Genomic DNA, 14,825 nt, shown 5'->3' with positions numbered 1-14,825 from the left:
GGTGTAAGAGATCATAATGTAGTATTTGTGTTTAAAAACAAAACAAACAACAACAAAAAAACCAGGTAATCTGTTACCTTATTAATGCAGCACTTTTTGAGAAATGCTAAAGCTGTTATTGCCAGAATGCCAAAGTAATTTTCATTACGCTGTGTATTCTGCTTATCCACTCACTGTAAACAACAATAGTAATAACTTAAATAGGAATAAAATTTACCCTTCGCGTGGTCTGTGCTTGATTTTTTTTTTTTGCGGTGTTGCTACAATTACCAAGTACTGTTTAATATTTAGTACAATATTACCACAATACTATGGTATTAATTGATCTCCATTCACACTGTGAAGTGGCCTTCTATGTCATTTAAACTGGATAGGGCTGTAGGTAAATATCTAAATATTGTCCTGCAGTACAGCTAAGAGTATAAAAACATTCTGCAAGTGTTTCCTGGAGGAAAAAAATGGTGAGAACTTCTCTAGCTGAAAAATAGGAGGAATATTTAGAACAGACTCCCTCTGCTGCTGTCTTGCGTGTTCCCTTTGGCATGTCTGTCTCCTAGCTGTGTGTTGCTATTTATATGCCGGTACTTACCAATCATTTTAACTGGGGGGTTATTATAAGTGCAGCATCCTTCAGGCTTTTTCTATTGCAAATAGTAATTCTAGATCCTTTTGTGCCCTCGCTGTATTTACATTGCTTCTTTTCAGAAAGTTTATATGCTTTGAGGGCATCATAGTTGTTTCGGCCATTTAGCATACAGTAGCTGTTGCTGTATTGTGCCGGTTTTAGGTTAATACCTGTTAATTCCATGTCTTAAAGCAAAGAACTGTCCCAGTACCGGTGAGGAAATTATTTGTGGATTGGTTTGTTTTGGGTGGAGTACACAAAGGATCTGCAACCAGGGCACTGTAATTACATTTTGAGAGCTCACCCTAGTTCTCCACAGGTGCTCTTCAAGCTTTGCTCCCAGCTGGAGAAGGATTAGGATTTGCTCTCTCCCAGCTGGCTCCTTGGAAGCAAAGATTTTAGCTCTGGCTAAAAAATGGTGGTTGATAACAGATGGCATCCGTCTGTACTCTGTAACTCTGGAAACCCAAGTGTTGAAAAATTACCTTGAACTTGATTAACTTGATGAATGAACAAGTGAAGTAGCTCATAATAATAGAAAAAACATAAACATATCAGAAACTTACTCTCACGGATGCTATGGGACGATGTCTTTAGGACAAAATGGTGCAGAAAGATACCAAGACGTGGTCTGGCAGAATTTGGAGCATTGGTAACTTAAAGGCGAAGGTTTGTGACTGTGGAAAGACATTAGGTGTTGTAATGGAGTATGTTCCTCGGTGGGGTGCTGCTGAGGAGGAGGTGTTTGTAATGGTGGGCTCTGACACAGCTGAATATAGGGTACCTGTCAAGATAGAATGAGGTTGGCTGAATCCCTGTTGTTAGTGCTTTCTGTGCTGGTGATTGTTAACAGATATGGAAAGACACATCTCTGAAGTTTGGTTAATAAAGTGACCTTTTTACTACAGAGCTTTAAAGTATGGACAGGCAGGGAGGGTGGATGATGGAGAACATAGCTAAATAAACGACAGCTTTACTCCAGAGTTAGCTGTGTTATGTAAGGGGGAAAGAAACAACAGGGAAAATGACAGAAGTTAACTTTCTCTGTGCCCTTCCCCTAGTGTCCCAGCAAGTTTATCTTACAGCGGTGGTAGGGAAAAACAGCTGAAAAAGCTATAAATATTAAATGAAGTCATATCATTTTAGTCAAAATATGGGTTCTGTGTTCTTACAGTGAGCACAAATAGGCGATCAGCAGAAAATCTAGTAAACAAATCCTATACGTGGCAGGTTGCTGAGTCCCTTGACCTCTGTCCTGTAGGTGGGTAGCTCTGTTTTATTCCTACTGCCTCTTTAAGGAGTTGCAAACTAAACTTATTCTAATGAGTTAATTTATTAGTTAAATTATTAGTTAATGAGTCATGTTAGTCTTTGTTTCACCTATTTAATTTTTTCTTTATTTGTTGCGTAAATCTGGCTTAACTTCTATATCCTCATCATTTTTTCTGGCTGTGTGAGTGCATTTCCCTGCATTTCCCCCGAATACTGTTCTGTGCAGTGGATGAGAAATTGTAGCTCATTGCTAGTTTCGTTGTCCAAGAATCTGTCAGTCTTTCCATTGTTGCTGCTGTTGTGGTAAACCTGGACTTGTAGTGAGATTGAAAAGAAGGGAGGAAGAAGGGTATCCAAAAATAGTGCTCATGCATAGCAAACAAAATCCCATTGATAATCTATTTCCTTGTTTTGAGTTCATATTGAAGTTGATTTCTGTGCAGACTTGTGCATGAATGACGAGTTACAGGTTAAAAATACTGAGCTTTTCAAATATGTTTCTATGACGATTTACGAATCACCAAAACTTTTAATTATCAATGTCTATGTCAGTTCATTGTATTTAGGTAAATGCCTATGATGCTGTTTGATGCTAATGAGTTCTGTGGGTCAAGAACATGGGACTTTGTTAAATCTTACTGTGAGGTATGTTGTAAGATGAAGATTTTGGTAGTGCAGGGTTATATGCAGAGCGGGGTTTGTTTGTTTCTTCCTCCAGTCTAGTATTCAAGGCAGTAGAGCTTCAAAAAATTAGTAGGCGTCGGTCCCATAATTGCAGTTGTGTGGGTATCCTGAGTAAACTACAAATACCAACCGTGACAGATATTTCTGTGAGTTCTTGTTCACAGTTCCTTTTGTACTTTTTCTGTTAGTGTGTTTATGTGGGCTGCTGCATTGCTTTAAATATCTGTTGGTGCATTTATTTTTTTTATCTAACTAAACTATTTTCCCCTCCTTTAAGGATGCAGCTAATGTTGAAGGAAAGCAGCGTATGGTATCTAAAGACGGAATTATTTACTCTATGCACAGAAATTACTTTGGTGTTTACAAAAGTATATTCCCCAAAATAATTCCTTACTGTTAGAAATTAAAGTCAATAATGAAGTTTCTTATTTTCTTTGAAAACCAAAGTATTGTGGGATGCAAACTGTCTTCTGTGAGAGGAGTTAAGACTTCAGTTTGCCATTCTGTTGCCATGTGTTGCACTTTTGCAGTTGTGGAAGTCCATGACATCTTAGATACAAGTTTTCATCTAAAATTGAGAGATACAATCATCTGTTGTTCTGATTATGGCATTCTTTACTTGCTTGAAAATTAGGAAATGGGGACAAAGTATGTGAGAGAGCTTATAGAAGATAGCTTTGGGTAAAGAGAACCCGAACCGTCAGGTTCCTGAATCAGACAGTCAACTGAAACGAGTACCGTTTTGGCTGCAAATGAAGAAATTTGAGCCTCTCTCCGTAAGTGGTTCTCTTCCCACCCCTCAGTAATTTGCAGGCAGGAAGTCTTGTCACGTGATGCTGACTGGCGTACAAATCTTGAGTTGTTTTAATCCTCTAATTAGAGGAGTTGTTAGCTGCGGTACAGCTACTTAATGGTGGAGTGTCTATATATTTCAAGATAACATTTTATAAATTTCTTAGGTGCGTGTCTAACAGCAAAGCATCTTCTTCAGTTTGTCAGCCTCAATTAGCATCCACAATATTTTTGTTCCCATAGACTTACAGATGTCATACAGAATTCAGCCTGTGTATGCCATACTGATATCTAAGCTATTAACTACTGTTATGTCACTTCACTCTCAGCAGCTGTGCTGATGTTCACTCTGTAACAGTCCTTCCCCAAACAAGGGCAGACTTGTTTTGAATGTCCATTGTTGTTTTTTTTAATGACCCGTATGAAGAGATCAGTATTTCATACTTGTCACTTCTACCGTCTACTTTTATTTTAATTTTATCTCTTACACATATTTTAATGGTGTCTCACGTTTTAGGCCGTGTATTCTGCCATATAAATACGCTTCTCTAAGTGAGACCCAGCTTAGTGGAGACAAAATATCCATTGACACAGGCAAACATACGTACATGTCTTGTTTTAATAGACCCGTGAAAGACTGGCAATATATTTAGCTTTTTTTTTCTTGAGCACGTAGAGTACTTCAAGGAATTTCTGTTTTTACTGTAAGTTGGTTCATGATTTTCACACCATACTGTCTGCAGAGGACGTTAACAGTTGTGATTTGGTAACGCTGAGGTGGAAGATGAAAGCTGAGTGATTAACCAGGCTAAAAGCAAATTGAACCCACTGCTGCCACAAGTTGATATTACTGAACGGTATTTCCCAAGTTATGTTTTTTCCCTGTATAGGGCAACAACACCAAAACATTATCTGTAAAACTACTGTGGTAATATAAAAAACCCAGCAGTTCTGATTTTGTTCAGGGGCACAGAACTAAAGTGACTTTCTTCTCCAGTCACCAACCCAAAAGGCATGGAACAGAATCCGGGCTTTGTGATGCCTTCCGTACTGAAACATGTTACCTCATGTTTGAAATCCCTTTCTTCACATGGTGCACATCGTACTTTCCTTCTGGCTTTTCTGGTTCATCTGCTCTTTCCAGCAGCTTCAGCGTTCGAGGCAGGCTTTTCCAACAGCTTCAGATACTTGAAGTACCTGGTAATAATGGTTTTTCTCTTGTTTAAAACAGACTGTTGTGGTGGTTTAACCTGGCAGGCAGCAGGTCACTCGCTCCCCTGGCCGACTTCCCCATGGCTTATTGTTGGGCGTGATGCCCTGTGGTGTGAGACATGCCCTGGGCCAGCTGTCCCAGCTGCGTCCCCTCGCCGCTCCTTGTGCACCCCCAGTCTGCTCTCTGGCAGGGTGGTGCTGCTAAGAAATACAGAGCACCCTGGGTCTGTGTAAGCGCTGCTCAGTAGCAACTAAAACATCCGCGTGTTATCAGCATTATTTTCATCCTAAATCCAAAACACAGCACTATACCAGCCACTAGGAAGAAAATTAACTCTATGCCAGCCAAAACGAGGACACAAACAAACAAAAGCTCATGACCTAGCATGAATTCTAAGAAGCCATCTGTCAGTACTCCTAGATGGTAACTTTTAGCTAGGAAATGAGTGCACCGTAGTGGGGACAGTGCTGTAAATACTAGCTGTGGCAGATTCTCTCTCTCTCTGGAGAACTGATGTGGTCTGTATGTGTTTCTTTAACTCTGGCTTTAATTTCACACCTACTTGATCCCAACCACAGTCACTGCAACAAGCACGTGTGTGATGGGGGCAAAGACAATCCGGGTATCTAATGAGCGTCTGATGGTACTGAAATGTCTGCAGGAAGCGAAGTGTGTTCAGGTTACTGATGATGACCACTGACAGGGTGGGCTGAAGAGTATGTTATAGAGGCTTTTCTGTCAATTTTGAGTAGCTTCCTAAGTCAACTTTCCTGAATTAAGAAGACAACAAAGCAGATGGATTGGCCAAAACTGAAGTGTTTGGGGTTTTTTTTGTAGGCACTTCTCCAAAGTCGCCTTTAGGAGGGGATACAGTCTGCATAGAGCACATTTGGTTTCTAGACATCCTTTGTATAGTAACAACGTGTGCTGAGAGGCTGGCAGCCTGTAAGACACTGTCAGCCTCGTTTGTTCTGGCTCCCTCCCTCGCTTAGTCTGGTGACATCACAGAGATAGATGTTCTTGTGAGAAAAACAGCAGAAGGAGTTGAAAGTCTGCCAAAAATTTGCTGGATGAAACTGAGCTGGCTGCTTCCAGCCTTATTTTCACGACTCTCATTGTGTGCTTGCGTTTTTCACTTGCCAGGATGTTCTTTGCTGAACAAACACAGCAGCAGTGAGATCTCCCCATCCTTAGCATAGTGCTGTCTCACACAGAAGCTTTGGCGGAGTAGCAGCCTTATCTCCATTCAAAATCATTCTAATTTAATCAATTATTCTAAAACATTTTGAAAACATTTTGCATTCTAATAATAACATTCTAATAATAACATCACTTGCCCCCCCGAACTGATTTGCTTTGTAATTCTGGGTAAGTGTGTTTGCAGCTTGTCATAGGTGGTAAACGCAGGAAACATTGAATCTGTGAAGGTTAGTGTTTGATCTGGTTCATTCAAAGCTAGACAGTGACTATGGTGGGCACCCAAATTTGAAGGACTTTGGGAACGAACAGGGTATGCAGAGATACTGGCCAGAGGAGATGAGAGCGACTAACTTTGACTGACTGTACAGATGCCCTATACAGTTCTCTATGAAATAAATTGCTCACAAACTTCCCACAGAGGATACGCGACATAGTTTACTTCTTTCCTGAAAACTGTGAATGTTCCAGCTTTGCTAGGAGGTTGCTTTCACAAATGATTTAGCATAGCTGTTGTTAAATGAGGCCAGCTGTGTTTGTTTTTTCAGTGGAATGGTATATACTTTGTCCTCTTCCAGTCTGTGGAAAAGTACAGGGGAAAAAATTAATTCACTTCTAAGATTTGCCCAGAGAAGCTGTGGATGCCCCATCCGCAGGGGTGCTCGAAGCCACATTGGGCGACGTTCATCTGCTATTGCTGTTATCAGAAAGGTTGCTGCATATTAATATTTTGCTATCTTTTGTTTATATTTCTCCCACTTAAAAATACGTATGTGGTGTCTAACTCATTTCTCAGTCATTCTTAAGTTTTGAGTATATTAATTTCCCTAGGTTATCTACTCTTGGATAATTTTACTGTCTGTTCTTTGCAAACTATTTCCATATCCTGCTGTTATGTAGGTACTAGATCTAGCTACAATCCTCGTGATCATCTTGAAAATAATTTGTAGTTGATAATATTCTATTCATCTGTAATATTTCAGCATATAAAGCAAAAATAGGTAGGAAATATTTATCCCTTTTTGTGCATCATTTGCACTTTTTTCTTCTGCTCCCTATTAGGAACCTTTTGGCATGCGTTTCTTCCCACCATTTCTTGGCAGTGGTCCAGTGGTCTCTTTGCTTTACATTTCTTACTTGCTGCCCAATAATAATTTATCACTGAATCTTCCGTGTACACCTAATACTGCTAGCAAAAACCTTGCAGTTCTCTTGTTGTCTTTCACGTGACTTGTCTTACTCTGTGGCGTCTGCTATGATGTTCATCAGAGCTGTGGAAGAAATTCCCTTTCATGCTTTGTGGGGGAGTCAGTTTTCAAGCTATATAACTTAGGGGCTGGAGCGCCCTATTTCAATAGTAATTGAAACTATATGCTGATAGCACTTCTGAATATTTATAATTACCAATATGATTCTGTACGTCCAGATTTGCAGAGTAGTATCTTAGGCTTACGTCAAGTCTGTGAATTAGCTCATCATTTCACAGCCCTTTGAACTAAAGCTATAAATGTTTTTTTGAGATACGTAAGCAATTTAGATTGAGGTTTTATGTAGATTTCAGTTTTGAAAGTATATTGTTTCTCTTGTGTTTAAAAGAAAACAAACACATTTAGTGTTTTTTCTATTACAGCGTCTGGAATTCTTCTGTAGTTAGAGCAAGGATGTGCTGGTTTTTTGGGTCTCATGTTCTTTTTGTGTCTTTGGCAGTCTTAATTATTTCTGCTTTGAGTTTGTAACTTCGAAGCCTACAGAAGAATGCTGAGTAATATGAATGTTTTGGTCATAGCTCTTAACCTTTGTTCTGCTTCATTGCTTTAATACCAGATGTGAAGTTTAGCATTTGATAGGGCAACTTTAACATCCCAAAGGATCTTAAACAGTTTTCTGATTCCCAACTTAACTCTTGTCAGCAAATATGTTTTAACCACGGATGCAGGGAAATCGTTGCTATCTACTTTTCAATTACAGTAAAGATTCACTATTAGAAAGAATGCATGTTCATTTTTACCTTCAGTCTGAAGGACTGTTACAATGTAGTTGAGATTCTGTATGAAAATTTATCATGTGCTGGGACTGAAATAAACTTTTCTGAGGTGAGAGAGAAACATGATTCTGGGATGTGAAACTTTATGTTCACTAAGTCAACTTCTGGCAAAACTGCACTTACAGTGGATGTTACAATTTCCTTTATTTAAAAGATGCTAAAGAGATTTGTTTGTTTACTCTGACTGCTGATATTTGGACAAATATAAAAGATGAATATACATGCCAAAGTTGTTCTGGGGTTTCTAAACCTCTCTACTACATCTTTGTGGCGGATCAAGATCATGATATTTCTTTCCAAGACGACCAGCAGATACCTGGCTGGGGATCGCTGCATCTCTAGTTCTGATGCTGTTCTGCTCTTAGACAGTATTCAAGGAACTTTCTCTGAACCTGTTCTTATCTGAAAATGGGAATAATAGTGTGCTTTGTGTAGCACTGAAATGTGAATAAAACCCACAAAACCCACCCCCAACAACTGATTATTATTATTACGGGAAAAATCAAGGTTACTTCATAACAACAACCAGTTCCAAGAGGTTGTAAGTACTTCTCAGGAGGAAGAGATTGCAGTTCAGGAAAGAAATGAACAAGAATATTTCTCAGAGGGCAAAAGTGATTCCTGAAATCTTGGTTCCAAAGAACCGAAAGCCCCTCACGGGCCCTTAACGCAGTTTCCCTCCAGTAATCTGACTGCAAACATCGAACTGGCATGCGGAGTCCAGTTCTGAGCACAGAGACTTGCACGCAGTGTGCTGCTTCTGTATCTGAACAATGATGAGGGGTCCCTGCACAGGTGGCTCTGGCCAGTGTTACTGTGGTGGTTATGGCTGGAGAAATCCTTCCTGGCTTCCAGTGGGAGGGAAGATGCCAGTTTTCCCCTCCCACTTGAAGATTGTTTCTGTGCACTGCACAGCTATCTGTAGTTGTTTGGTTTTCTTTCTCAGAAGGAGCAGAATCTGTAATCCTTCAATTAACTCAGCCTATGAATGCGTTTCATACTGAAATATGTTGATGGTCAGGTGTTTTCATAGTTATTTAAGCTTAAATATCTTCCTGGACTTAGCTGAAAGCTAGGATAAGCACTTGCATTCAGGATGAGGAATCTTAGGCTGTCCTTCCCAAGTGTAGTTCCATGTTGTGTGGCTTAGCTCTGACACAGTGATTTTCCTAACATCTTCTGATTGCTTCCATCTAGTGGATATTTTGAGGAGCACAGCTCAGTCTCCAAGTGTCCTGGATCTGTACACCAATGTAAACATAGCTTGAAACTTCTTCCTGTGTTACTGCAGTATAAACCAACCTGATTTCTGCAAGGAACTATCCTGGCTTTGGCTTAGCTAGGATAAAGATTCGTTGAAGTATTTTTGGCAGATACTTATGTACTTTAACTAACAGTACATCTGTGTTTAGTTGCATAATATAATTTGAAAAAGACGTGTGAAAATATAAACAGTAACATGATACAGTTTTAGGAGCAATGATATAAGCCAAATTTTAATTTGTGTGCAAAAATAAAAAAGGGTGCTAGAATCACATTTAAAACAATGGAATGAAAAAAGATTGTAGCGAGTTTTCAGAAAAGCTTTGTATAGCTGTAACTCGCAGAATTTTCTTAGAAAGTGCAGAATTGGATTAGAAAGAATTTCATAATCTAGCAGTTAATATTACCGGAGATAACGCTGTCCTTTCCCTTGTATTAGTTGATCAAGTGTCACTTTAAAACCAATCAGTTTATTGCATTCATTGCTTCTTTGAGGAGGCTGTCACAGAATGTCAGTCCTTTGGCTTAAAAATGTATTTATTTCAGGTTAAATGTACTGTTGACTAGTTAACATCTGTGATTTTGCTAATTTGTTGTCATCTTAAATATGACTTTTTTCCTATCTAATGTTTAAATCCCCTGAACTTTTCCAGAGAGGACAAACCTTTTTGTCTGTGGTTTTGAGTGCTGAGCAGCAGATTTATATGATGTTTTACGCAGTAATTTCCTTTTGTTTTCATTTTTCATACACGTTAATAGTGCTACAGTTGTAGTAGTTCCATAACATATTTTATCCCAGGTAATGTATTGCAAGCGCTTTTGAGAATTCCACCCCAGCTTTCTGGATACACGATGGGAATTTTTAAGGCTACTGTGTTCTAGGATTATTTGTGCATCACCTCATAGTTTATTCATTTAGTGACAAATTAAGACATCAACACTCTGATTTTTGCATTCAATTAATTTACAGCCCTTGTTTTTCCAAGTTTCTTCTAGTCCTGGAATTCTATTCTTTCCTTTGTACCTGGGATTATTTCTCTTGTCTTTGGGTGTTCTAATTTCTCTTGAGGTTACTGTTAATGCAGTATTTTCTGTTGTGAGAACCAACTAGCATCTGAGAGACAGAGTGTGCATCGCATACTATTCACATGCGATATAATGCCTGCATGATTTTGCGTATTACACAATTTGCTCCCTTGGTATACTCAGTGGTTTTATTGTTTGTTTTTCTCTCCTAGCCGGTTGCTGAACCAATTCCAATCTGCAGTTTCTGCCTTGGTACAAAAGAGCAAAATCGTGAGAAGAAACCTGAAGAGCTCATCTCTTGTGCCGACTGTGGCAACAGTGGTAGGTGGCGACTTATGATGCTACTAGTAATAACCACAGTAATTTCTGAGACACAGAAGTTTAGTGTAGTGACTGCTACTAACCTGTATGTATGAGGAGTATGCATCCATGACATATAGTACATTTAGTTGAGCTGAATCTCATGGTCCTAGGAGGAGACGCTTGGGTTAACCTAACACACAAACAGTTCATTTGACTCCTGGAGGTTGCTTTAAAAATGTAGTAACAATTACCAGTTATATCATGTTACAACAAAACAGAACTCAGTCATGAAAAATTATCTTGGTGGGCTTTTGTATGTGGGCATGTCATTTGCTTTCTAGGTTATTGTGTTATAAGTGGAATAGAGGCACCTGAAAAAGGTGTATCTGGATAACCAAAATTCTACACGGAACTATGTGATTAACAGTTATCACCGTGAGCTATCTGTGAGCATTAGCAGCAGTGGAATGTTTTTGTTGGTATCACTTTCTCGCTTTCCTGTAGGTCATCCATCCTGTTTGAAGTTCTCACCAGAACTGACAGTTCGAGTGAAAGCCTTGAGATGGCAGTGTATTGAATGCAAAACATGCAGTTCCTGTCGAGATCAGGGCAAAAATGCTGTGAGTACAGTAAAGTATGGACTGAATGAATACAATATCAGTCTTGTGAATGTTCTGTTAAAATATGCAATAAAATAATTCTAGAGTCAAGTATCTGCAGCTTCTGTTTAAGTTTGGTAGTCTTTCTGAGACCTGTGAAATACCTTACGTCTTGTAGTTGAGAAATACGTGCGTGTTCTCCCAGATGGCAACAAATTAATGGGGACTTGATGCGCATCTAAGGAGAGATTAAATCTATCTGTCTTCAACAGGATAACATGCTATTTTGCGACTCCTGTGATCGTGGCTTTCACATGGAGTGCTGTGATCCCCCTCTTACCAGGATGCCAAAAGGTGAGTGAGAACTTTGTGATGAAAAGGGTAATTTAAGGTGGTGATAGAAGAGATCAGTGGGCAGAAAGTGCTTCTGCATATTTTATTCTCTTTTAGCTACTTTTAACTTGCTATTTACATCATTGCTTTTCAGGTATTAGAGACTGTAAAATTTCCTCTGGAAAGGGGCAGAGCTGAACATCCAGTTTTTCCACTGTCTCTTGCTTCCGGTACATTATTATCGGTGAAGGGTTTTGAAAAAACCTTTGAGATCTGAGGGAATAGAAGTGATCCCTGCAGATTAAAGTGATCAGCTTAAAATTGAATGAATAACCTTGTACGTAAGAAAGAGATCGGCTTGTGAGTTTTTGAAGTCATATCTGGTTGGACAGTAGAGATTCCTGGAGTACAACCGAACTTCTCTTTTCTGTCAGAGAGCAGACTATCTGTGGAAGATTATTCCTTGATAATTGGAAAAAGAAAAATCTTCCTGTAGAAGGTAGTTGGAAGTAGTGTATTCATAAGCAGAATATAGGATAATTAAATGTGTTTTTTTACGTTTTTCTGATAATGCACTACCAATTTAAGAGACTTCAAGAATGGTTGTTGGAAGTACATCACGGGAGGTGTGGAGAATTAACTGAATTTGACTTTAGATTGCTGGATCATACTTTTTTTTTTTCCAATGGATATATGATAATTGGGGCCTTTGGTATTGTTCTTAACCTTTCTGTTGGAAAACCTAGGGCCTGTAATTCTCCTTTACATTCTATGTAGATGTCCCTTGCATTCAGTGATGGGGATTTGTGTCTTATAGGTATGTGGATATGTCAAATATGTCGGCCACGGAAGAAAGGAAGAAAACTTTTACACAAGAAGGCAGCACAGATAAAACGACGCTATGCTAATCCAATAGGACGTCCCAAAAACAGATTAAAGAATCAAAATGCAACGTAAGTTTCTATATAAGAGGAGTAAGGTGTGTGATTTTATAGGGCAGCAAGTACTTTCGAAGTGTGTTATCTGCTCTCTGTGGGGAGGTATCTTTTACAATGAGGAGCTTTTCATTAATTCTTGAAGACAAAATTTCTGAAGAGTACTGTAAAAGAACAGAAGTAATCTCACAGTGCTTCTTTGTACCTAGATATTTACTCTGTGTAACAACTTAATATTTGGTTTTGAAGTATTCCTTTTAGAAATAGATTAATTTTGCTGGTTTTGTCAAGTCTGTTTTTCGGAATGGTTACTTTTACCAGTATAGTAGCTTTGTGAGCATTTCTCAAGAAATGTTTTTGATGCTTAGAGAAACACAGTAATTTACAATAAAGCAGTTAAGGTGGTCATTTGACATACTGTCTTGCAACACTATCAGATTAAATATTTTTGTCTATATTCTGCTTCCATTCCTAATGTTTCTGCACTTGTGCAAGGCTTTATTGCACTGGGACAGATTGTGTGACTTTGTTAGGGTTATTATGGAACCAGTTGTCGGGGAATTCTTTGGATTACTCTCCAGCCAGAGCAATTCCTTTAACATTGCTGTGCAGTGCTTGTTGTGATGCAACGTTATTAACTATGCTGGGGACAGAACAGTGAAGGAGTATATCGCAAGAACTTCTGTTGTGACTATCACATTAGCTTAAAAAATGTCAAACTACTGCTTAATTCTAGCTGATTAGAACCGAAGGATGTTCTGAAAAAATCTTACCAAGTTTCATGCTTAAAAAAAAAATACAGGGTACAGCTCTCTTAAGTATCCTAATTTTGGCCATTCTGCGATACCAGATAAGAAACTAGAGGACCCCTCTATGTAATTCAGAGGGACAAAAGGAAAGCTAAGTATCTGTTTTGTCTCTTATTTTTTTCATAATTTATTCACACTTTTTCACCTTCATTCCACCATTTGTCTTGCAAAATATATCCACAGAATTATGTACAGATGCTATGGATTTGTGTTTTTTTTTTATGAAAAAGCAGCCTTTTTTACTTCTCTGTAGCTGTTAAGATTCTAGCTGAAATCACTCGGCTTCTTGAAACAGCAGTCTATGGCAATTCTTCAGAGAAGTGTTAATACTTGGTTATCTTGAGAGTTTTGCAACTTCCAGCCTGAAGGACAGCGGCTGGAAGGGGATAACACTGTTTTTACTGAGATGCTCAGCATGATTCTTAGCAATCATGCATGTCCCGTATGCATTAGCTTTCAGCGTAGTTCTTTTGACAATTTCCTATTGACATGTGTAAATGTTTAGCAGCTACATAAATTGAAACTTTCCATGCAGTGTATTTGTTCTGGCTACTGTTTTTTATAACTTTTTTATTAAATTCAGCAGAAATCTGTAATTTATACTCAAGTTAATTGCACATAATGTTCAATGTGGAGAAACGTAGTGCAGTGCTACTGAGATGTTTAGAATAATGGCTCCTCTAGGGTACACAGGCTCTTGACTACTCCTTTATTGTTATTACATTTTTCAGTTCACCTTTAGCTTCTGTGTGATTCATAAATATACAAGATGCTAATCTGCTCTGCAGCCTAAAACAAACCACTTAAACCAATCTTCTGACCATATCTTTCCCCTTCTCATTCTTTAGATCAAAGGGCCCGTTCAGCAAAGTTCGAACTGGCCCTGGTCGGGGTCGGAAGCGTAAGATAACTCTGTCCAGCCAGTCAGCGTCATCAGAAGGGGGATACCTGGAGCAGACAGATATCTTGGACTTCTGCAGAGATGGCAGCACCACCTTGAAGTTTAATAAGAAAACCAAAGGGCTTATAGATGGCCTTACTAAATTCTTCACTCCCTCCCCTGACGGACGAAAAGCTCGAGGGGAAGTGGTGGACTATTCTCAGCAGTATAGGATCAGGAAAAAGGGTACCAGGAAATCTAGCACTTCAGAGTGGCCCACAGGTAAAGATTTTTCACCCTGCCAATGTAAGTATCCTGTACTCCAACAAAATGTTCAAGGGCCAGGACATTGAAGTGACTAGAATTTTTTAGGTGCTGGAAACTTCGAGCTGAAAAGCTAACACTCAAATGCAGTTATCTTTAGTGCGTCATGGTAGAATAGCAGTTGGAAAAGAGAGATCTTTGCCTCTTTATATGTAATGACAAGATGTGATGAGGGACCAAACAATGACTGTGAGGTATAATGCCCTTTGGTAATGAGGGGCTGGCAGATAACACGAAGAAATGTGCAAAATAATGTCATGTTCGAAAGAAGTAACTTAGGGAGTGGTTAATGAGAATAAGAACAACAAGGTAGAAGTATGAAATGGGAAATAGATAAGAAAGATTCATGAGTTTCCTATTTGTGGTAGAGGCTAGCAAAAATTTCTTTCTTTCTCAGCCACAGAAGAGCCTGCTTCATGCTGTGCTTCTCACCTACCTGCTGGGGAGCATCCCTTGTCTTGAACACAATTCTGCTTTGTTTTCTTTTTTAGTTTAAGATGGTCATCCATGACTGCACCTTAATTTA

General features: G+C 38.9%; 1 protein-coding gene across 1 annotated transcript in view; it reads left to right on the top strand.

Annotated features, from left to right (window-relative positions):
* The window catches only part of KAT6A (lysine acetyltransferase 6A), a 44,510-nt gene that overhangs the window by 8,065 nt on the left and 21,620 nt on the right, over positions 1-14,825 (top strand). Inside the window, exons 4-8 of the mRNA XM_080568254.1 lie at positions 10,329-10,437; positions 10,924-11,039; positions 11,291-11,372; positions 12,169-12,304; positions 13,944-14,257. Coding sequence (XP_080424380.1) covers positions 10,329-10,437; positions 10,924-11,039; positions 11,291-11,372; positions 12,169-12,304; positions 13,944-14,257 — 757 coding nt within the window. The remainder of the gene's footprint in view (positions 1-10,328; positions 10,438-10,923; positions 11,040-11,290; positions 11,373-12,168; positions 12,305-13,943; positions 14,258-14,825) is intronic.

Source organism: Anser brachyrhynchus (genome assembly GCF_964034855.1).
Source record: "Anser brachyrhynchus genome assembly, chromosome: 26".
Taxonomy (NCBI): domain Eukaryota; kingdom Metazoa; phylum Chordata; class Aves; order Anseriformes; family Anatidae; genus Anser; species Anser brachyrhynchus.
This window is presented reverse-complemented; position numbering and strand designations above follow the sequence as displayed.